At 44.5% G+C, this 25,737-nt stretch overlaps 1 protein-coding gene across 1 annotated transcript in view; it reads left to right on the top strand.

The window, feature by feature from the left end:
• Positions 1-25,737, top strand: part of NOX3 (NADPH oxidase 3) — a 632,637-nt gene that overhangs the window by 296,136 nt on the left and 310,764 nt on the right. The window contains exons 5-6 of the mRNA XM_078647785.1: positions 10,123-10,268; positions 13,817-13,998. Of these exons, the coding sequence (XP_078503911.1) occupies positions 10,123-10,268; positions 13,817-13,998 (328 nt within the window). The remainder of the gene's footprint in view (positions 1-10,122; positions 10,269-13,816; positions 13,999-25,737) is intronic.

Consider the following 25,737-nt stretch of genomic DNA (forward strand, 5'->3'; position numbering starts at 1 on the left):
ACAACCTACAGATCAGACGCTTTAGATACTAGTAATACCGGTATGCCATATGACTTGGGGTTTACACTCTGTACACTGAATACAATGACTTTAGCACGAGATATTACCTGGCACTTGGGGCGATCAAATTTAGTAGTGTGTAAATATCTAAAAGGATGCTTAACAGAATTTGGCATATACATGGAATTACGCACATTGTTACATAACATGACATAGTTTCTGTCTCACCAACCCACAATTCCGGGTGTTTGAGTTGTTCTTACATATTGGGACTGAGCGCTTTCCTCACTAATGATTATGTCAAACTGTGAAATACATATGTGTGATGTTGTTACATCACATTGTATATATGTATTTCCAGCCCTGACGTAGTCGCGAGTGACCCACCCAATCAGCAACGAAACACGTGTCGGCGGGAACAACTGGAATAAAGAGAAAAAAAGACTGATAAGAATTACTGTTGCTGTGGTATATACTTAATGTCATAAACATAATACAATTGGTTTATGTGTGCTAGGACATTGCAACAATTGTTGAGGATCTCTTTTGAGATTTGATTGATGGGGTTGTGGATGATAAGCCCCTCCCTAAGCACCATAACAAACTAGATCCAGATCAAAAAATTAGACCAAACACAAAGGGAAGCGCCACTGTCACTAGAATACACGCATCATCCCTTTCAGTGAACCAATAATAGGGACAATGTTGGACTTCGGAGGGGTACAATTTACTATTCCCACTCCAGTCTGTACAACAGCAGGGAAGGCATTGGATTTCGGAGGTGTTACATTTACTACTCCTACTCCAAACTGTGCAACAGGAAGGAAAGTGTTGGAATTAGGAGGGCTCAAATTTACTATTTCCACCCAAGTCTGTGCAACAGTAGGGAAAGCTTTGGACTTTGGATGGGTTAATGTTAGAAATCAGGGGGCATATTATCAAGGGCCTTATCGCCTATTTAGCGGGACTTTTCCCGCTAAAGTGGCGATAATTTCATTGCTCTATTAGCAAGCTGTCGCTAACTGCTGTTAGCGACAGTTTGTAGGCGATAGGAAGCGGTTTGGGGCCCGCTTTGCATATCAGGGATATTTATCGCTAATGACATGCAAAGTGGGCGTACCCAACCTGTTAGCGACTGAAAACCGTCGCTAACATCGCTATCGCCTATTATCAACTCAGGCACAGCGATAAAAAAAATTGCGCTGAGCGAATATCACCAAAAACTAACGCCTGTTCAGACCACTTCTTAACCTGTATAGCCAATGGGAGTTGGTTATTCAGGTTAAGACCCTATTGGTATTAATGCCTGAATATTGCTGGATTTCAAGCTATATTCACTCATTGAGCCACTATCGCCGGATATTTTATCGCATTTGAGATAAACGTTGCTAACAGCAGGTTATCTCTGCGATAAAATCCGGCGAAGCGCGACGATAAGAAAAAATCGCTAAGCTCATTTAGCGATAAATATCACTAGTTGTTGATAATATGCCCCTAGGTTTCTAGTTGGCAAAGGTATGCCCTTGATCCAAGTGGGAACCACAATCCTAGTCAGGGTAAGTCAGATACATGCCCGTAATTAACCGGTGCTCACCTTCTGGTAGCTTGGCACACGTGAAGTCATGCTTAACTTAAGAAGCAATGTGTAAAGTATTTGTGCAACACTTAAAATAGTAAACTAGTGAAAAGAGCACACAAAACATTACCACTACTAGCTAGAATAATAGAGCTTAATTTAATAAACCATCCAAGACCAAAACAACAAAAATCCAATAGGTAGAACTTAAGTTGTGGATTTTTAAAGAACAAACTGCAAAATAGAGCTTAGAAGCAAAGAGTGTTTATGTGGGTTATCTGGACATGTTGAACCAGGACAAAGTCAAGAGTTCAGGCTGGCTGCGATGAAGCCCAGGTCAGATACAGGGACCCATTAAGGCCTACTGTACAAAAGCTCCATAATACTGGCTGCGTCGACATAGATGTGAGTTGCAGCCAAGCAATGTGTTGGTGTTCTACAGGAGCAGAAAAGTATACCCACTTTCAAGGATGCATTTGCACCATTTGGCAGGGCAAGGCTCACAGACGGCAGACTCTTGTAAGCGGGTTGGAAGTCTTTGATGTCCCTTAGACTACAGAACAGGAGGCACGCAGGCAAGCCCTTTGTGTCACTTTGGTTCTGATTTGGAGAGATGCAGGTTCAGTCCATCTCACTCCCAGTCAAGAGGGCAGCAGGCAGCAGGTCAGCACAGCAAAGCACAAGTCCAGCAGAGTAGCAGTCCAGCAGAGAGGCCATCCTAGTAACAGCACAGCAATCCTTCTTCCTAGCAGAGTATCCACAGGTCCACAAATGTACTGAAGTGGTGGTGTCTGAGGTCCAGTATTTACACTTTGGTGCCCTGGTTCTGGAAGGTGGATGAAGCTTCTAAACAGTTGCTTTAAATTGCGGAGAATCCCCTTCCTCCCCTGCCTGCAAGGGGGCTGGAGTGACAATACAGGGTCATTAGGCTTAGCTCCGCCTCCCTATCAAGCCACCTAATGGGCCATTTATGCTTATTATTAACGGTTTTTATAGAATTTCATATGTGACCTGTGTTGGTGGGAGGGCTTGGCCCCCAGAGATGGAGGGCTGCGGTTGGGGGGTGTTGTCTTTAATCTTTCTCTTTTTTCATATTGAGGTGTGGGGCGGTTTCTGCTGGCCTCCAGCCTGTCTGAGCATGGGCTGGGTAGGATGGTTGTACTGCCCATGGGGAGGGGGATGTTGTGGGTGGGGTGTGAATTACATGTTCTGGTTTGTATTGGGATTTTCTGCTTCTGTGTAAAATGGAAATGCCTGGATTACTGACTGGGTTCCCCTACTGGTGCTCTGTGGGTGTTGGAGCTGCACATGCGAGGAGGGGTGTAAGGATGGTTTATTAGAAATGGCTGCCTCCTTAAAGTTGATCAATTGTCCGAGGCATAGCCACCTTTGAGAAACATACAAGAGTGTTTGGCCATCTAAAGCGCTATAGAGTAGCTGTGCCATTTCTGCAAGAAACCCATGTCTGGGGTGATTGCATCCCTTGTCTGTGGGGGCAATGGAGAGGACAAACTTATGCTAACCCCATTCAGTTTGCTCGAGGGATGGTGGTTTGGGAGGCTACGGGGATCCCCTTTAAACCCCTACACCATGTTGTAGACCCAGTGGGACGATACATTGTTGTGCATGGGACACTCGAAGGTTGTGAGATTTGTTTGAATAATGTCTATGCTTCCAATGCTGACTGCACACATTTTTTCCCTACACTCATGTTGGCGGCAGCCCCCTATCTGGTTGCGGCTGTGATCCTGGCAGAGGATTTTAACAGTGTTATGGATGGGATGTTGGACTGAGAACCCCATCGAGCACATACTAAACCCCACTCACTGGGGCACTGCGGGACTTACTGGATGGTTTACACCTGTGTGATGTCTGGCACGAGTGCCATTCCAGGAGATGTGCGTTTTCTTGCCACACCCCAGCAACAGGTACATTCAGCCGCTTAGATTATTGTTTTATTTCTCCTAATCTGGTGTCCACTCTGCTGGATGTCACCTATCTTACCAGATATCTGTCAGACCATTCTCCCGTCTTGATGAGCCTTGGTGGTACACCTGACTGGCCAGTGATACCCCTGTAGCTTCTTCACGCTGAGGCCCCTGGGGGGACCCCTCCCCCTTTGTTGTGACTGTCACTTATCCATTTGAAAATTATTTTTAGGAAAACTGGGGGTCAGCATCCTCTCAGGTGCTCCATTGGGAGGCTATTAAGTTTGTTCTTCAGGGGGTGTGTATGAAGAAGTCCTACGGGGTTCTATGTCAGTTAGAAAGCAACATCAAAACCCAGGAGACTAAGCTGGGTAAGGTTGAGCAGGTACTTCCCTCAGCCCCTCATAAGCTATCAGAATTGTGCAAAATGTGGGAGACCCTTCTGGAGGACTGGCGTAGGTTGGCAAACATACCTATACGCCTCTTGTCAGTGAATACATATGGATGGGGATGGGACCGGTGCCATGATGACTCGATTAATTATACAGGATGCCCCTGGGACCTCTTTCCTACAGTTACATACAGCAACAAGAGGCGTGGCCTATACTCAAAAAGCAATTAATGGTGATTTTGCTGATCACTTAACACGTTGAATGCTATGGGAATTCCCCTGCTGTGCTGGGATTCCGGGATCCTCATGCTTTCATGACGAGCTAGGCTCGTCATCAGCGTAGCAGGAGGCTACTACATGACGAGCCCAGCTCGTCATGAGCGTCGATGGGGAACTTGTACACCCTTCAGGAGGATATGCAGGATTTTCTTGCAAGCGTTGAGCTCCCGAATCTAGACCCAAGCGTTGCGGAGGACCTGGATAGCCCGCTGATGAAGGAGGAAATCCTTTTGGCAATTAGACATCTTAAACCTGCAAAACTCAAGGTAATGATGGATTGCCGGCAGAATTCTATCATAAGTTTGCAGCCTCAGTGGCAGACCAACTGTTAGTGGTGTACAATGAATTTCTGGACATTGGTTCTATTCTGGCCTATATGCTTGAGGCCCTAGTGGTCATGATACCAAAACCTGGTAGGGATCCTTCGCTTGCTTCTTGTATAGACCGATATCAGTTTTAAATATAGATGTAAAAATTCTTCTGAGTGAAGCTCTGGCGGCACGTCTCCTTCCACACCTGCCCGAGGCGCAGTACTGCCCAAAATCTACGGCGATTGGCTCATGTTTGGTTTGCCCCGTGGCTTCTGACAGATGACTTTGCTCTGGTGTTTCTAGATATTGAGCAAGCCTTTGATTCTGTTAATTGGTCCTACTTATGGCAGGTGCTCTGAAAAATTGGGCTGGGCTCTGTATTATTCAGTGGATTTGTTTACTCTGCTACTGCTGTATGTTGAGAAATGGAGGTGGGATTTCTGATTCATTTCGACTGCACAGGAGCACCTGGCAGGAATGCCCTCTGTCACCACTTTTGCTTGCGATAGCCAAAGAACCATTAGCGGAGACCCTAAGCGGCACAATGTAACTGTGGTGCATACCCTTGGGGACTACAAACCATGTGGTCTGTCTCTCTGCAGATGATGCTTTAGTATATCTTCGACTACTGGTTTGTTCAACAAGTACCCTACTTAAAGCTATGCAGATGTTTGGAGAGGTCTTGGGCCACAGAATCAATCTGGAATTCAGGCTTCTCCCCTTGGGAAGGCTGCTAAGGGCACTGGGAGATGCGTTACCCTTGATAGAGATCCTTTGGGTGATCTCTGATATGGGCTTCATAGGGGTTTACCTGGCACCCCTGGCTCTAGTATTACTGGATCTAAACAAGGGAAGGGTGGTGGAGGGAATACAAGCATTGGTTAGGTTCTGGAAGGACTTACCTCTGTCCCTTATGGGCAGGACCACGATAGATAAAATGATAATTATACTGCATTGCCATGCAAAACACTTTTTATGAGATCCGTAGGCACTATTTCTGTACACTATGAGCTTTCATGATAGATCTCCTTTGGGGGTCCAGATGTAGGCGGGTTGGGCTAGCCACTTTGCAAAGAGCTTGGAGTCAGGGGGGACTTGAAGTTCCCTGCCTGGAATTCTATTATAAGGTAGCCCAGCTGCAACATGCAATCCATTGGTCGGACTATGACAATAATTGGGAGAAGCTGCTTCTATTGGCATACATGGAGGGAGGCATTTACCAACTATTCTGATGGCTGGATCCCGCACCCCTGCATTGTGTTCCTATATCATACGGCACGTTGCGATCATATGGGAGAGGATTGTCCGAGGAGCCCCTTATGCACCAGATATGCCTCGATGGGCATTGTGACCTTTTTCCTGCCTATCTCTGAATCCATGTTTGTTCAGCGTTGGAAAAATAGGGACAGCAATTTAATAGCCGACTTGTACATTAACCAAAGTTTTATCACACAGGCCGCGGCGACAGCTACCTTTGCCTCGGATACTGGGCAATATTTGCAATACATGAACATTTCGAGTACTGCTCAAGAGTTATGGCCATCCTTACCTGTAGAGCCTCCCAAGTCCAATGTATTGATGGTGAAGGAAACAGGTTCCACATTCTAGATCCGCTATAGAACCTCAGGTCGATAGTACTTTTTGTCAGCGTGAAAGCGTGGAGTGAAGAGAAATCATTAGCCAATCAAACATTTTAGTTCCAATTTACCATGACTCCTAAGAATCACAGATTCCCAGTTAAGTTTAGTTAGTTTATTACAAAGCCAAAAACAGTTGGACAAACAGGCACCTCAAAGCGAGGGTGTAGAAATACATTGATACTAATACAAAGCCAAATCTATGGATAAAGTTAAGGTGGTACAACATGGACAGGATGATGAGTTCAAGAATCAGGATACAGAAAATAACAGAGCAGGCATAGAGATTACCCTTCATTGGAAGTTCGTGGGTGTAAAGCATTAACCCCTACATTATCATTAGCATGACATCCCTAAATAGCATTTCCCACTGCAAGATTCATTAAGGTGTCAGCGTGTGAAGTCTTTGTAAAAAGTATCTTCACATTATATGGGTCAAATAGTATAAAGCTGCAGAGCTCATTCTAAGTTGCTCTCTTTCTCAACGCAAGGCAGAAGTCCCACGGACACTTTCCCTAAATTTGATACATCAATACCATAGGGGGTATCCCCAGATGCATTGCAGCAGTCCACCATCCAGTCAGGCCACTTCCTCGTAGGTGATTTTCCATTAGGCAGCGATGCTCCTAGGCCTTGGCGAAATGAACTTGATTCTCAGCCTTGCTCCGCTGAGAAAGTACAACAGTTCTCCGGTATCAGCGCTCAATGTATCCTCTTCTCCCTGAGCCTAGCTCCTAGAACAAAGACATTATTCTAGCTAACAAAGATGAATTTTCCACTGGCAACAGAAACATGGGAAAGAACAAATCCTACATGCACATGAAATTCGGCTTCTAAATCTAATGCAATAGCTCCCAGGAAAAATGGATTTCAGGCCTATAGAAATCAACCAACATTAGAGAATAGCAAACAAGCCTTAAGAAATTACATATGAAATGAAGACTTTTACTGAGCATTTCTAAATTAACACGTTACATAAGCACATCAAATATGTGAATAATTGTATGCAGCATGCACGAATTGTACATGGTAATGATTTCAGATAAACACGTATGAATTCAACATTAATTTTGTCACATTTATTTGAAAATATCCCTAATACACCAAAATTCACTTTATTACAGTTCTCGTTCTACTGTCCCAGATTAATACAGAAAAATAATATATGCAGGTGAGAACTATTCATGATTATGATGCACCCATACAAATGAAAAGTGTAATTTGTGCTACATCAATGGTCATGTTGTACATGGCCCTGGGACGCCGATTGGTGTCTTAACTTTATTGTGCTCTGCCCAATGACTTATCGCAAGTGGAGCTCCTACACAGAAAAAATAGGACACCCTATTGGAGGAACCCTTGTCCACTAAGGTCTGGGCGAAGGTCCATGAGGGGGTCCGAACAGTCAGTTCCAAGGCACACTTTAAACTTCTCCAATATAACTTTGTCCACCAGACCAACCGTATTCCACGGACACTACACGTGATTTACCCCAAACGCCAAGAGGAATGCCCACGTTGTAAAGCCTCAAGGGCATATGGTATCCACATGGTGTGGACATGCCCATCCCTGACTTCCTATTGGCAAGAAATACTTACTTGCCTCAGTGGGGCTTCAGGTGGAGCATCCAAATGGAGACTAGACAGGTAGTGCTTGGATTGGTACCCTTCCCTACGAAAAGTAGGTTGAGCAGAAATTTGTATGTTGTGTCTCGTTTTGGCCAAGAGGCATATTGCGTTTTAGTGGCTTAGCCCTACACCTCCCAGGTACCACGTATGTTTGAGGGATGTCTTTGAGTGGGCGATTGTAGAGGAGGTGCGAATGCAACATGTGCAAAGGGATGAAAAATTTGAGGATGATCTGCTGCCCAGAGCATCCATGCTATCTGTGTTAAGGGAGCTGCATAAGGCGCCTGCATTGGAGGGAGCGACTGGCGAGTTGACAACCCTTGCCCAGGGTGTGTGAATATGAGGAACCCTAGAGGTGATGGAGGGCTGCAACATCTGAGCGTAACAAAAATACATATCTATATTTTAAGTCTTGCCTCATTATTTATTGTGCTGGCCTAACACGAAAGCGGGGAGGGGTTAAAAACAGTTTTATATCGGCATGGGTATTATTTAGCTGATGCACATGGTCTTTCCTCCTGTATGGCTAACTCATGGTCAAGTCAAATATGTACCCTTTTGAATATCATTGGGTGCTCCAGTTATATTTCTGGGGAATGTGTGTAACTCTTAGTCCCTCCTTTTTCTCTAACCTGGACACATCTGAAAATGTCGAACTAGTATTGTAATTTGGATTACATATATATGCAGGGTTGAGGCAGGAGGAATGAGGGACACTTGTACATGGAGAACGTATGGTACAAATTGATTGTGTGATATCCCTATATGCCAATAAAGTTGGTTAACAAAAAAAGAATGGGTGGGGTTTAGGAGTAGTGAGAGAGTTTTAGCTTAAGAGATGGGTAGAGTTTAGCAGTATAGTGGGCTTTAAGGTTTATGGGATGGGTGGGGTTCAGGTTTCAGAGATAGGTGGAGTTTAGGTGTGGTGAGAAGTTTTTAGAGTTGAGAGGTGGGTGGAGTTTATGGTTAGGAAGAGCTTTTAAGGTTCAGGGATGGGTGGAGGTTAAAGGTCAGGGATGGGCGGAGTACATGCATGGGGAGGCATTTTTAAGGGGCATAAATGGATGGTGGTTAGCTGTGGTGAGTGTTGAGCTAATTAAAAGCATCCAAAGTAATTGTTTGCAATGTAAAAGATTTAAATCTGAAACAATGTCCCCTAACATAAAGGATTGAAATAAATACCTTCGACAAAAATGTTTCATTTACACATCAAAAAATAACTATGCAGAAGCAAATTTCAAATTTCAAAGACAAATTGGTTTCTATGGAATGCTAAATGCCATTTATCCAGAACATGTCCATTAAATTGTTTAGACTAAATAGTCTCTCATTAACGGTATTCCATTAAACCGTTTCCCCTTAAATCACTTACAACCAATAGATGGAGCCTGCATAGTGCATCAGAATAATGTTTTGCCTCACGACTTTCTAAGATCACCAGCCTTCACTGGTGTATGAAAATTGGAGGTGGAAATCTACCATGCACTTTACTTTTATTCCCTCCTTCTTTTTAATATCAAGACTTTTGAACTTCATAGAGCGTTTTCACTCTATTGAATTCTATTGCTGACTTTCATGATTGTGATTTAGCAGCGCATACTTTATTTATTATTGAAGAACTATGTCAACAGTTATCACAGGTTGGACATTATGCAACATGTGGTATTTTTAGGGTCCTGGGGGTATGTAATCATGCATTTACTTTCTAATTCAGTTCAAAAATTATATGGATCCAACTTTGCTTTCCCCTACTCTGAGTTGCTTGCATTTTAAATACTTTTTTGCAGACAAGTGGTGTTTTTCCTTGTTATCAGGATTTTTGTAGTGTACTTTTTGTGCATCCTCGTGCTCCATTTGGGAAATTTTGCTAGTTCCTTGAGGCTGCTGTAAACATCACATGACACTACAAAGCAGCAAGTTAATGCATGTGAATAAATTCCCTCGTTTTACCTCATGGTGGTAAATATTAGAGAGCTTTCTTGAGGGAGGTTGTCTTTCGTCTGTTGGCAAACATGACGCCTATGGTATTTCTAGATCTAGATTGACTGAGGCCCCAGGGCCTCACAGAGTTATTTTCAGAGGCAATTGTAACCAACTAGGTTCTGTGCTGTTCCATAAACAAAGTATTGCTCATAGAAGTCGTGCAAATCCTCAATGTACATCCTATTTATCAATGTTAGTTTCTTTCTCTTGGTAATGAAGGTGTAATATTAAGCCTCCTACTGTGAGATCACAGGGCCTGTCTGGGAAGACACACCATCTCCTTTCACCAGGAATTGTTAGCGGATTGAGAGCCGCACACACAAAAGCGGTTGAAAAAACTTCACCCAACATTTTCCCTGCAGTGAAATCTCTTGTTCTCTTTCCTGTAGCCATCCATGTTGTTGCTCATCTGGTAAACGTGGAGAGATATCACATGAGCCAATCAAAAGACGCAGGAGCGCTTCAGAACATGCTTTCATGCATTGGAGAGAATTCGAATGAGACCTACCTCAACCCTATAAGAAGCTACAACACAGTGAGTTGTAGTGTGTTTTCATTCTTTTTACATACAGTTAAACGGGAAATCACACTGAAATATGTTTTATAGACTAAGGGCTATATGTATCATTCAAAATTGGGATTGCAAACGCCGAAATTCGCAGAATTTCGGCGTTTGCGATTGCAATTAGGCTTAATGGTACGTATCAAAGAAAAACTGCCTCGCACAAAAAGGAATCACAAAATTTGCGATTCCTTATTTTGCGAATGCATTTAAGGAATCGTAATTTGCAATTCCTTAAATGGAATGTATGAGGCACCCAAGTTGTGCGAATATGACATAAGGAATCGCAAATTACCACCAACTACAGGTTGAAGATAATTTGCGATTTCTTTAAAAAATGCACATTTTTGCATTTTTCAAAGTGGCATGTGGCGCACACACATGCCCTTAGGGCATGTATGTGCGCCTCATGTGCACCCATGCTCATTTCAGGGGTGCAACAGGGTGTCCTTTTGACACCCTGGCACACTTGAAATTGCATTCTCAATTTGCGATTCCCTAAATGAGAATCGCAAATTGAGAATGTTTTCCCATTCATTCCTATGGGCCTCTAGGCCCATAGGAATGAATGGAGAAGTATTCCTTAATTGTGAATTGCAATTTGCGATTCGAAATTAAGGAATATGTAGGATTCCCAAAATGTATTGCAAATCCTACATACATAGCGTTTTGCGATTCTCAAATAGCGATTCTCAAAAATTTGCTAATTGAGAATCGCAAAACCTAATATTTAAGTGAATTGCCTAGTCTTCCTAGACTCTCATTCACATGTTTCCACCTTTCAAAATATGACGTTAGGGTGAGGCTAGTACTTTAACTTTTGATTTTCGGTTTTGTGCTGCAACCACTAGTGTTTGTTCCCAGGGTCAACTGTTAACAGTCAAAGGCTGCACAGTGCGAAATCTGGAACCATGAGAACTTGGTGCTGTGCACAATGTCTGAGCGCATGAGTGCAGTAGGCTTTGTTGCACTGAGCCAAAGTCCATGTCATGCATCTCGAGCAGAGGCCTTTTAAGGTATGGGCAAAGTGGGCTCTGGCCCAGGGCCCCAGCCTTTCAGGGAGCCACCTGATACAGCCAGCTCTGTTCTGCAGAGTCCTGACCTGATGACCTTGAATAATTCTTAAACAGATAGTTTTAAACACCATCGTTGTTTCATTTATTTTAAATGTGAGTGCTTTGTGAGAATCTATTACAGATATTTTGCAGAAAAAGTGTTTGTTTCATGCAACATCCATAAAAAACTTTTTCAAATCACAATAGGACCTCACATATGAGAAATGGAAGGGTGTCACAGAGATTATTTGTAGTAATATCAGTGAGCTGCTGCTGTGTTACAATATTGAAAACCCACACAAAACTATCCCTAAATATTAGAGGCAAACACATTTAGAATGTGGACCAGTGTGTCTGGGCACTGCCAGTGCCCCAGCTAAAAAGGGCATAAAGAGCAGAAACTGGATCATAAATTCAAAGCTGTTCCGAACAGGGGCCCCCAAAATCCTTAATATGTCCCAGATCTCGAGACTGCTGTATGTGGGTAAAAGCTTCAAAGGTGACCGGAAGCTGACCCAGCATTTTTTTAAACAATAATAACTCAAAAACTACTCATTGGCCAACACACCAATAAAAGGATCTATTATGGGTACATCATAACAAGTTTAGTGCTATTCCATTCAGCAGTTTTCGCTGCAGCAGACAGCAAATATTCCTAAAGTACTTCGGATGGGAAAAAAATAGTTTTTTAACCACATTATTTGTCCTTCTTGATCAATGTGCTCGGAATTAAAAATGAAGCACCCTAGCGAGGAAACCAAGTGGTTTCCAGTTTTTATCCGCAGTCCAAAATGTAAATATCCTGTGGATTATTCTACTTAACCAAGATTGTAATGAATGTTCTTCACTACTGGCCTACTTCTGTTTATTACTGTTTAGGCATATTAGGTTTCATTATTGCCCAAGGTTTATTACCACCGAAGGCCCTAGTGTTCTTTCCTGAGGGGGGAGATTCATCCTCATTAAAACTTGTTTCCGTACAAAAAACAATGACATTTACTAGCACAATTCTGAGATGCGATGGTTTAGTTTAAAAAGAAGTAAGGGTCAATACTGGCTGCAACACAAAATCTCAGAAGACGGGAAAAACACGATTTAAGTGTCCACGCATGTACATCTTAAATAAATATACATTTATACCATGTCAGTGGGGGATATGTGACCCAATAAAACATGTTATGTGGACAGGTGAACCAATAAAAACACATTCATTACAACAGTGCAAACGTCATATTCCAAGTTATTAGCGTAGTGCAGTATAGCGAAATTGTGAAATCACTAAGAGATTCCATTTTACAGTAAAATCACAGCGGGAAACATTGGACACATAGGGGCTGATTACGATGCCGTAGGAAACTGCTCCGACCCTCGATCGAAGCTGTTCCTACAACAGCGTAATCAGCAGTTTGGATTCATTTTCAACCAAACCCATTTGGATGGAGTCAGTAGGAAATTATTCAAAACTGGATTTCCGAATGGCTTCCGATGGGCTTGTAGAGCCAGTCTGCCATTCAGGAAGCCTCCTATAATCTCATGTGCAACTCTTTCCGCCCTAGGGATTACAATGTTGGATTCCGACAGCCTTTCTGTGTCGGCCTTTCCGACACAGAAAGGCTGTTGGAAGTCGAATTTGGGGGCCCCATGGATGCAAGGCCTCCAGATGGCGGCAGTGGGGGCCCCTGTGGTGCCCTCCTGTTGATCCCTGCACCCCATGGCAGACACCTTGAGGTGCCAGCCACGGGGTGCAGGGATGAACTGCACCTCTTCTCTTTACAGAGAGAGCATGTATTCCAGTCGGAATGCATGCTTCCATTGTAAACAATAGGAGTCGCAACTTAATTGCTGGGTTGGGACGGCCGACGGGAGGTCGGCTGGTCCCAGTACCCAATTGATGTTGGATGGTATCGGGTCCATCTGACATCGAAATCAGGCCCATAGTCACGATTATTTATTGAGATTCAATCCTATTTCATGGATTTAACCCCTCGTGTTCTTGTTGTTTACAACATCTGCACATGAAAAAATAGCCTGGAATAAACCATCTATGCAGGTCTGCTGAAAGTAATATTACAGTCTTTAAGAAAGAGTAGATCCCTTGTCGTCACAGGTGGCATCATCAGTTTATTCTGCAGTCCCCAGCAAACACTCAAGGAAATATGCATGATAATCGTGAGCAAAAATATCCTCTGACATAAATGTTCTGTCTTAAATTCCATTTGCAAAAATATCGCACGATTGGCTATAAGTTTTCCATTATTAAATCCAATGGCGTGATATGTTTGCAGACGGTACCTAAGGTATGATAATGTCAGGTGATATGCTAACTACGATATTTTGGTACTGTACTCATACTCACATCCCTCAAAAAAAAATGAGTAGAATGAGACATGTTATGCTAGTCAACTTCTTTTTTTATCACAGTATATTGCAACTTTGTTGTTTTTCTGTTCAATCTTTCATCTTTAGAACACAATGAAGGAGGTGTTGTGCACCATAGCCGGTGCTACTGGCTTTGTCATCACCCTGGCCTTGATCCTGATACTGACCTCGTCCACAGAGCTGATTCGCAGGTCCTTCTATGAGGTGTTCTGGTACACGCATCATCTTGCCATCGCGTTCTTCATTGGCCTCATTGTCCACGGTGTTGGGTAGGTGGAAACCCACACACACATTTGTGATGCTTTTACCATTAACATGACTGGTGCCATCTGGTGCCTTCAGAATCTCTTCCTTGACCTAAGTCTGGGGGAGGGCAACACACTTATTTTAAAATCACTTATTTTAAATTCAGAAAAAACTACGTTCTCCTGATTTCCTTGAATGGCGGCAGGATACATTCTCTCATAAGGCTTCTCAGTCTTTCCGACTCATTCGATGAGGATCTTGAGATTCTGGTCTGATAGGCAGAGGACACTAAATCAGAACCAGAGGAGGTCTCGACTTCTTTGAGCTGAGAAATATCTAGAAAATTTTATTTAGGAACTTACTTAAATTATCATATATTAAAACACATTTAGTCACTCAACACGTCTAACCTTCCTGCACTTGCAATGTAAATATTGTCATTGAGAAGGTGTCAGTAGACTGTATACGGCATGTATATTCAGCAAATATTCAGCATAAATAAAAATTTGTGCTTGTTCCCACTGTGGGACAAGATGTATTCACGGCACTTTCTCCATGATCTAGAGAGCTGTCCGCTGATGTTGGATTTGAAAATGGACAATTTTGTGTAATATAACTGCATTTAACGTAGGGACATTTATTTCTGTCTAATGTTAGGATGTCCAATGTAGGTCCAGTGGGTTTGCTACATGCCACATTTTTATAATAACCCAAAACCGGTTAAATGATTTCTCTCCACATTCAGTGCATTCAATTTCATGTTATGTGGGATTAAATAGGTCTCTTGACCTTGTGTTGGACACCCCAGGTCTAATCATACGTTTCAAGCCTATACACAGAAATCTTAAAAGTGCAATTAAACATTGAGAACTCTTCCCAGACCTCTTTACATGCTGTTCTCTTAGGTAAACCTTTACTCCAATTAGGTTTATTAGGCAGTTTTGTGTTGTTCTTTCACTTACTCAAAAACTTAAGGCATTGCAAATATTGTAAATCAGCTCTGCTTAGATGATAATTCAGGGCCTGATTTAGAGTTTGGAGTGTGGTCAGCCATCCGTCACGGTGGCAGAGCTCCTTACCTTCGCCACCCTGGCCAGACTAAATCCACCCCGGCCCTGTGGTGATCTCTGTGCCTTCAGACGAGCCACTGCCATGGCATCTCCTTTGTGGGCTCTGTAAGTTTGCTGAGTAGCAGCCTTGTTTCATTCAACCACTCAGCAGACTTATTTGTTTTTCAAAAACAAACTCCCAAAGCAGGAGTTTGTTTTAGAAAAAAAATACTAGTGATCCTTCCACCCTGGGAGTTATCGTCAATGTGGAAGGGGCCATTTTTAATTTGTTCTGCTCTGGACTGCCAGGCCTTCTCTGCTCAGGTAGGGTTTCCACCGACAAAGCCAGTTGGAGCATCGGCGTTAGAAATATGATGGGCTGTTTGACTCCATTTAGAGTGGTTGGACCTTCAGGTCAGCAGACTGGATACTCTGCACTATTTGTGGTGGAGTACTTTGTGGGCCAGAATCTAATCTAAGCCTGTAGTGATTGCCAATACATATGATGTGTAACTTTTGTTTTAGTTGATATTCAGAACATAAAACTATTAGTTTCCAGCCAATAGTTTCATTCCCTGTTTATATTGTGTTCACAAGTGCATAATTGTTTTAGGTTCATTAAAGAAGTAAGGGAGTACCTTTTTAGACAATAATGAGAAACTCTTATTTCCTCTTACCCAAAAACCCATCAACAAAGCAACTTCTTGTTTATTATCACAACATCTAGTTATAAACCATTCCTTAATTCCTTTACTTACAGTGTTCCACTACTGAATGGCTAGGAAAACCAATGAAACCTCTCCAATGACAATCTACTGGTGAAAAAACAGGTTCTTCACGTAGGAGTAGAAGCAGCTAAGGGCCTTATTGAGCGTTTGTTGTACGCGGTTTATCATCCAAAATGCATTGTGAGCGAAAGTATGAAGTACTAAAAGGATGTAATTTATTACTTTTAATACACCATTGCAACAAACAAAATCATTTACAAAAGATTATATAGATTTCAAATGAAGAAAATAATTGAATTGAATTTTTTGTTTAAATTTGTGGATTTTGAGTACTCAATTATTTAGCTGATACCAGCAAACAGTGCTGTGCTTTTGAGGGAGCATGTACCTGCTTCTTACCCCATCTAATCCCTCATAAAGTTTCTCTCACTGCTCCTGTGGGATTTTTGATGATCATTCATGACTTTCCCCGAAAGGCTGTTCGCGCTCTTAGCCCATGCCCTGTAGAGACCTTTTCAGCCATTGATCAACACTATGACATGTTTTACACTCACTCTTAGGTCTGGCATTAATAGGTTAGTGCAAATATTGCACTATACACACCTCTAGTCCTGATCCTTGTTTGTAAAAGGACCAAATATGGTGGATTTGGGTGGGTACAACCCACTCCCGGGGTTTAAGACTTTCATGAGCTGCCTCGTATGTATTCTACATGCAAGAACTGGCATGCTTTCCTTAAGCCTCTCTCACCCCGTGCTGTATTGGAGCCAATGGTTTTCAGCGCTCGGCACCAACACATTATTCTCAACAACAGCTCTAATGACAGTCTCCCATATGGTGGTGCTGCCTATCAAATTGTTAGATGAGCAGGCAAACGATGTTTAATAATTTAATATGCATTACAAATGAATAATATATGCCACTTATGCCATAGGTATAGCTTTGGGTGGCCTGGAGTACTCAGAATTGTCCCACTTGTAAAAGTCAGATGGTTATTACTTATGTTAGTACCGTTATTGATAGTCTTGGCAGGAGCAATGGGTGTTGCAAGCTGCAGGGGACTCCCAAGAAGGGTCCTGGCACTTACTTTTTTTTTTCAACAAATTAAGCCCTGCCTCTCCCTCGTGAGAATCCGGCACAGGACTCCACATATATAACAAATATAACTGGTTAACTCTCACCTTCTTCAGAACCAAATCATCTCCCAATCATTATTTCACTTGCCCTTTGTCAACATAAATGTTCTGCTTCTTTTCCTGCACTGATCCACAAGATCAACATGGTCTCCTATCCCCTGTGTTATACTTGAGCAGTCATTCCTCTAGCCTCCAGATCCTCTTTTTTTTTAAAGAATGTTTATTTTTCAATTTCACAGTTGTTAAACACATGGAAAGCGTTATACTGAACAACATTTACAAATGTGAAACAAACGTTATAGCCATTCCACCCACTCCCAGTGCAGTTTTTAGCGAAATAGTCCCATTTTCTAAAGGCCCCCAGTAATACAGGTCGTATGTTGCATGCGGTTAGTATAGCAGTTTCCATTGTTTTAGACTCAGGACATTCCGTAGGCGAACCACATCCATCCTAGTCGGATTCTGAATCCACTGAGTCCTGCCCTCCCACTGCTGCTTCAAACTCGTCTGTTAACTTTCTCCATGTCGCTAAATCTTTACCGGCATGCTCATCTACCCTACACTCTCGTAGCCTGACCTCCCCTGCTACTGCCCCATTCTTTCACATCTCTACCCCATCTTTGTAGATTGGGCCACCCATTGCACATCCAAGCCATAGAAACTCGTCTTTTCGCAAGTAATAGCACCAATTATACAAATCTCCATTGCATTTTCCCACCCTTGCGTTGTTTAAGTATATCCAACAGACAGGTAGTGGGCTCTAGCCTCAGTGTCACACCTCCTACACTCTGTAGTGCCTCAACCAGCCAGCCCCTTTAAATCTGTACTGTGGGACATTCCCAAGCCAGGTGTAGAAATGTTGCTGGTGTGGGTTGACATCGGGAACATATATCCGGTTTCGTGGGGTCTATATGGTGCAGCAGTACCAGGGTGACATACGAACGATGCAAAAAATTGAAATGGGCTACTTTAATTTCAAATTTGTTTTATTGAGTTTAAGAGCAAGAAAAACAGGCATAGTAAGGCGAATAGCATGCAGTAGGTTTATGTAGCGAGCGAGACAGACAGGCACGTCTTCTCTGAGAGGCAACCAAGAAGCATATAAATCACGCCTACACAATATTGCATTGCCGACATTTAGGTGAAGATGCCATGTGGGAATTACAACCAAACAAAACAGAAGGAAAAACTCAACCCCCCACCCTTCACCCAACAGCCCCTCCCCCCCTCCCCCCACCCCGGCCAGTATGCCAATAGTTCGGAGTCTCCCTGAGTTCACTCTCGGGCTAGTGTGTAGCAAGGTGTCTAAGTTTGTGGCGGGTTCTGCGGTGGTGTCGTGAGCCGTAGAATGCGAAGATATTTTGGGCATGTGATTTCGTGAAATTCCCTGGATAAGAGGGACAGGAGCGGTTGCCAGGTCTTCTGGAAGGAGTCAGTCGAATGTGTGAGTGTGGCTTGGATGCGCTCCATGCCCAGTGTGAACCACAATTTGTGTAACCAGCCAGTGTGGGTGGGTAATGTGGTGGAGCCCCATAGTGACAGAACGTGTTGTGACGCTGCCTGCATGGCAATGCCCATCTGTTTGCCACGTAGTGACTTTAAGGGAAATGTGAGTGCGTTGGGTAGCCCTAGGATAGTGTATGCAGGAAAGCGCGGGATTTCAGTTTCAAAGGTGGAGTCAATATCGTCTAATACCGCTTTCCAGTACCCTTGCAGAGCGTTGCATTCCCACAGGAGATGGGTCAGAGTGCCCCTTTCACCGCAGCCCCTCCAACACAGAGCGCTTCGAAGAGGATTGCCCTGATTGAGTCTTGTCGGGGTAAGGTGCCAGTAGATGGCCAGTTTCACCGCCGACTCCCTGGCGCTAGTATTACGAGTGGTGTGTGCCGCTCTATGGTATACGAACCCCCTCAATGGGCTACTTTAAACCACGCATTACATGAGCCCTTTTTTACTAGTTTGCAGGCCTCCTTCCACCCTGTATCCGTCATTGGTGCACCCAGATGATCCTCCTAAGTTATTCTCACTCTTGGTCTTGGTCTAGGCATATCCATAATCCTAGCATTGTACAAGTGGGATATCAAGTGTCTTCCCCCTCCAAACTCTAGTAGCGTCCTGATCAGGGCTGAAGATTATGGGGCAGCCGGGCACGTAGGCCAGATGTCCCGGAATATATTAACAATGCTTGCGTAGAGAAGGAATTTACCCTGTCTTACCCCAAAGCTTTGTTGCGACGCCTCAAAAGAAACCAGTCTGTCATTAGGGAAAAGGTCTGCTAACGTCAAGCATCGCCCGACTTTCCAGCCAATAACATTCACTTATAAATCCACGTGGATGAACGCTGACAGGTCCCAAAACATAAACTTTCTGGCAAAGGGGGCGTGTCTCAGAACCACCCTCACCGCTCTTTCCCAGAGTGCTGTTGTGTGTTTAATCAAATAAGGGTCCACTCCCTGACCCCTCCCCCCTCCATGCAACAGCTGATGCAAGGTTTTTTTCTCTGGCGTCATCTGTCAGGAGTTCTTTCTCCCAGTTGTTCTCTTCAGTCAGACAGTGTGCTGCATGTTGGAGTTGGGACGCTATATAATAGAGTTCTATATTGGGGAGCGCAGCTGAAGTATCTCTTTGCTCACTTTATTTCTGCCATCCGCCCATACCAGTTTTAATAGCAGGGAATGAAGTTGTTTAAACACTGACCAAGGGAGTGTGTCCAGTGAGTGCTGAAGGGTATATAGGCATCGGACAGGAACACCATTTTGGCTACCTCTACCCGCCCCATAAGGGACAAGGGGAGTGCCTTCCAGAAGGTGACCGAACTGACCAATCCCTCTACCATTCAGTCTATATTAAATTTCTTCTGTTTCTGGGCGGTATGCTTGACTATGATGCCCAGATATTGGAACTAGCCCGTCTCCCAACGTAAGGGCATCAGGGAAAGCGTGGCGGGGTCCGTATGGCACGAACGGCAAGAGGAAAAATCAAGGATTTGGACATATTTATACACAGACCAAAACTTTCCCGAAGGCCTTAAAGTGCTCCAACAAGTATGGTAGCGAAATTGCCGGCGCCATCAGATAAAATAAATGTAAATGCCAGCATTTGTAAAGCGCACAGCTACCTCCGACAGAGGTGTCCCGGCGCTGGGGGCCATTAGGATGATTAAGCAAGCTATTGCCCAGAGTCACATGGTGCTGGGCTACCTTGCCGCCGGAGCCAGGGATCGAACCGTGAACCCGGTGGTCCGGAGTCGGGCACACTGGCCGCTGCGCCACACCTCTTCCAAAACAAGATGTCATCAGCGTATAAAGAAACCAGATGCTCTCTTCCCCAAATTTATATCCCATATCGACACATTTTCGTCCTAATTCTGATGGCCAGTGGTTCCAGCGCTGGCACAAACAGCAGGGGTGACAATGGGCACCGCTGCCAGGTGCCCATTTGGACCACAAAGGGTGCAGAGATTAATCTCCCCAGCCTGGCCCTGGCAGAGGGTTCGATATAAAGTAGACTTACCCAGGACTGTAAGCGGGTTCCAAACCACATTCGCACCAAAATTGCTTGGAGATAACACTAATTTACTGTGTCAAACGCCTTAGCTATATAAATAGATACCAAGGCAAGATCCTGATCATCGTCCTCCACTTCATGAATGACATGCATGAGCCTTCCGATGCTCATCTTGGTATTTTTATACTAGGTATGAACTCACATTGGTCTGGGTTGACCTGTCCACCCATCTCCGGACCCAGCCTCTGGGCCAATGTCCTGGTAAAAATTGTCATGTCTAGGTTTATCATTGTGATTGGGTAGTAGGAGGCCGGGTCAGAAGGTTCTGCATCTGTCTTTGGAATCATTGCTATAATACCCTCTCAAAAGTGGGGGGAGGCCCTTTCTTTCCAGGGCCTCTGTATAAACCTACCAGAGGCGGGAGGTCACAACTGCCGAGAATGTCCGATAAAATTCCGCAGTGAACTCGTTGCATTACCATATGGCAACATATTAATGGCCATCTGTATTTCCTCCACTAGCAGAGGTTTCTACAGGTTTTCTCTCCCCTACTAACCCACTTGTGGGACCAAGAGATCTCTTAAGTACTCAGCTAATTGTTCTGGGGTAGGGTCTCCCGGGGGTGCGTATGGCTGTTCGAAAAGGCCCTTGAATACCTCCACTATAGCACTCTGGGTCATGCTTCACCTCCTCTGGGATTCATTAGATGGAGCACCTCTGTATGTGGCATCTCTCACTTCAGAATCCAGTCTAGGACTGTCCCAATTTGTACCACTACTGATGTAGTAACTGATGGTATGATGTTAGTGTGTATTTTTCTAATCTGTCTCGTGCTTCCGTAACTTGTCATAAAAACTCAATTATAGTTTTCTGTCGCCCCTCGTCCCCCATCTCCCCCTGTTGGGCTGCTAAGTCGAGCTCCTTCTCAGTGAGTGTCTCCTGCAGAATGTGCAGCACCCGCATCGGACAGTCTTAATCGTTTCCCATTCTATCAAGCGGATTCCCGCCATAATCCAGTTTAATTCAAGGTAGTCATCCAGCGCATTAGCAATATCATCCTTCCCCACTTGGTCCTTCAATATTTACAAGGGGAACCTCCATGAGTAGAGGGTTCTGGTCCCCCTCCCCCACCTAAAACCACATGTCACTGGTGCGTGGTCAGACAAGTATCTTGGCAGGTATGTGACCTCTTGCACCTTCAGAGTCGTCTGACAAGGTGCCAAGACCCTGTTGAGTCTGCTGTTGGTTCCGGGCGTGGCCAAGTAGCAGGTGTACTCCAGTATTTCGGGTGTGTATCACTCCAAATATCTCCAAGTTCCATTTGCGACATCACTTCTGACAAGTTCGCTGTCATTCTCAGTTTAGTGTGCTATCAGGGTGGGAGGCAATCCAGTCTCCCGTTCATCACACAATTGAAGTCCCCCACCCAAAAGGTATCTCTTCCCACTGCAGGTGGACATTACATCTCTCAATGTAGCATAGAATGTCCCATCATCTATATTCGGGCCATAGGAGTTCAGGATTACTATCTCCCATCCGTCTAGTGTGCCATGGATCAGTATGTATCTGCCCTCCATGTCAGCTTCCATATATTTAATTGCAAATGGAACCCCCGGGGCTGCCCAGATCGAAACTCCCCTAGAGAAGGATGAATAAGTGGCATGATGAGGAACACACAGTGGAGAAGTGTGGCTCACTGGTTAGAGCGGCAGACTCTGAAGCAGAGATCAGGCCTGGGACCAGGGTTCAAGTCCCGACGCGGCAGGGTCTTGAGCTCAATGTCCGCAGACTCGATAATTTTCGCCTCGACGCCTACTCTAATCATGGGTCCCACGCTGCAACTCTGGGCAATAGCTTGCCTAATCTCCACAACGGCCCCTACAACACTGGGATGCCTGGCTTCACCTTGGAGGTGCCCAGGAGGGGCTTCTCACAGGGAGAGCCAGGAAGGGTTCCACAGCGTTATACAGCGCCGGGACGCCCCGTTGGGGCAGCTGTGCGCTTTACAAAATACACTACATTTACATTTACATGATGTGTCTGTCCTCTTCATTTCTTCACTAGTTTTGCTGCTTCAACATCTGTCAATGCGTCTCCTGGAGACTTGCTATACTAGTATTATGTGTCGAAGACACTGTACCTTTTTCTGGCTGGGCCAAGTCCCCATACATTCAAAGTAGTTAGCTTTATTAGAGACCTCCATTATGTTCTATAGTGTGTTTTTTTTATCCCCGCACAATCCCGGGCAGAAAGATGGCTATTTCCTTTCAAGAACAACCCGTCAACCATGTAAATATAAGCAATTAATTTAGAACTCACTGCTCCCCCCCCCCCCACGGACAGCCATAGTAACAACATCAGCCTACGGAAGCCCACTTGCTGTTGTGCGAAGACTGACACAACTTCCCCATTGGCCCAACATAGACCAGCAAAAACAAAGAAAAATCTCTCTAACCATGCTTTCTCCCCTCCCCTCGGGTACCCCGTAGATCTCCCATGCTTGTTTATTCCTTTGCTCGTGAACCTTTGCCCAAGCAAACCTCCCCTACCCCTCATAGCGGAAGTGGGCCACCTCCTGCCCCCTTCTTCATTGTCATTGCAGTGCAAATGTGGGAAGCATATATGTCAATTGCACAGTGTCCCAACTTTCAGTTTCCCCCCCTCCCCAACCAGTTCTTTCTCTACGTCGTTAATTTTCTCCTTTTCACCCCTTCTCGTTACCCCCTCATTCATATCATTTCAGCTGTAGGGCTTGGTGCCCTCGTCGCAGGGGCACCCCCGGATGCCGATGTTGGACAACTGCATCGTTCTGTCCTCCGCAATATGGATTCTCTCCGGAGTCCCAGGGGACTGCTCCACAGGTCTTGGGCTGACAGCCTTCTTCACAAGAGGTCTCCGAGAGCATCAGCCCCATGCTCCTCGGCCAGAGGGGCCCCCATTCTGGGCCTCCCAGGGTCCCAGATCTCAAGCTACTGCCACACCTCATCTGGTCTGTCAGAAAAGTCTTTGTACAGTACCTTTAATTTGGATGGGTATAATAGCATATACCTGAGTCCCAGCCCCAGAGTTTTTGCTTAATGGCCAGGAAAGACTTGCATTGCTCCTGGACCAATTTTGTGTAGTCCGTGTAAATGCTGATACTGGAGTTCTCAAACCATGGTATTTCCTGTTTCCATGCCGCTCTCAGGATACAATCCCTGTCCCTATAGTTAAGGATCATTGCAATGATCGTTCTTGGGGGCGGTGGTGGTGGAGGGACCAGGGCTCTGTGTGCTCTTTCAATGATAAATATTTCATAGAGTCCTTTTGGTTTCAAGACCTTCCAGATCCAGTCTTCGAGAAACTGTTCAGTGGACACTCCCTCTGCCCTTTCTGGGAAACCTAGCACCCTGATATTACTGCGGCGAGAGCGGCCTTTACGCAAGTCGGCCCTCTGCAGCCTCACGTCAATAGAGACTGTTTCTGTCTGATGTTCTAATGCTGAGTGGTATCCCTGTATGACCATCAGGTGCTCTGCCTGCATGGCTCCGAAGTCGGAGGCCCGTCTGTTTCCCCCTCTTCCATCAGGCCCGTCTGCCTTGTCAGTCTATGCGAGGTCTGCCTGGGGTGGTGTATTGAGTAATAGTGTTGGTCATCTGGGACCGAGCTGCTCTGTCCTTGCTCATGTTGGGACCACTGCCGGTAGCAGTGAGACCTCCCCAGTATCGCGACTCCGGGTGCTGCTTTATTTAGGTGTTAAGTGCTTACTCGCCTGTCTCTGTCTCCTGCTGGGTCTGTTGCAGCTCTCGAGTAGGCATCCCTGCCTGGTCTGCTCCAGCTGTTTTGCCAGCGAGGTCTAGATTGACAGCTCCAGTTAATGCACCAAAGCTTCTTCTACTCAATCCACACGTTTTTTAATGCCTGAACATGTGTCAGATGCAGGATTATTATGTATAACTGCCCCGGACTCCAGGAGCCTCACTCGAGTATGGCCATTTTACAAGCCCACCCTCTTCCCCATATTCATGTGTTTGATGGCCCATCTTATATCTTACTCGTCAATTGGTGCATTTAGTGTGGCTAATGGTTGCCGTGCACAAACGGGTCATTGTCCAGTCCCGTTTGTGCATAAAGTGCATTTTAGAACTCCGCTAATCGGGTAAGAATGTGCTCTTTGGTGTTCAGAAATACCCCATTTGCATCTCAAATGGACACTCCAGCATTTCCTCCTCTCTTCTTGTTGACTATCCAAGCCAAAAGCCTACCAGGATAGTCTCCCTGCTAGCATTGCATTTCTGTATACAGTTGTAATCGTGTTTCCTGAGGGTATCCAGACCTCGTTTAGTTCCCCCTCCCATCCTTTTCATGTTTCACATACTTTCACAGTGTGTGGGGCCTGTCTGTTAATGTCCGCTAGGTGCTGTGCTAATTTTGTGACTGTGTTCCCCAGGGATCTACATACCCCATAGGTTGTGGCCATATATTTCTTCTGTATGGTTACATTAAAAGTTTCTTAAAGTAACCCAGCCAATTTTACTCTTCCTGTATTTATGGTTAAAAATCCCGGCGCCGCCTCCTAATTTCCTCCCAAACTACCTGGTCTAATAATGCCGGGGGTTGTAAACAACATTGTGGCACAGGTGCCAAATAGGCTTGATCCTGCAACTCAACTGCGAGTGTCGCATGGTCCTATAATATTTGTTCCAGGTACTGGGCCATAACAAATTGCACAATTTGTTTCGGGTGAAAAAATATGTCATCTATTCTGGAGAAGGTCCCATGTGGAGAGAATAAAAAGAGTAACCTCTTGTAGTGCCATGCTATGTACTCCATAGCTTCAGGAGGTTGAGTTAGTTCATACCCTCCAGCAGCCCCCTGGAGGATCTAACAAGTTGTTGTCTTCCTTGCGCCTATCAGATAATACAGAATCTTCCACAGGGTAGCCCAAACCCACAAAGCGAAGCAGGAGACATAAACACAGGACCTTTAGAAAAGGTTTTTTTTTTACAAAATGCAAGACTCTCTCTCTTTTAGAAAAAGGCTTGGGGTTTTATTTTACACAATGCTCTCTAACAGAAAGGCTTTCCCAGATGCCAAATGAACAAGATTCAAATACACAAAGAGATATATATATGTTTATATGCAAGCAATAATAACACACTTGGTAAATACAATGCATGAATAATACTGATGAATGAACAAGCAGCAAATAATATGAAATAAGACTCAAGCAAATATACTAGGATGTCCTGCAAGAGATCAGAAAGATATATATATATATACATCAAATGATTACTTTGGAGGTTCACCTTGACTCACTCACACATCACAAAGAAAACACATCAAATGATCAAAGCCACTGG

Source organism: Lissotriton helveticus, chromosome 6, assembly GCF_964261635.1.
Source record: "Lissotriton helveticus chromosome 6, aLisHel1.1, whole genome shotgun sequence".
Classification (NCBI taxonomy): domain Eukaryota; kingdom Metazoa; phylum Chordata; class Amphibia; order Caudata; family Salamandridae; genus Lissotriton; species Lissotriton helveticus.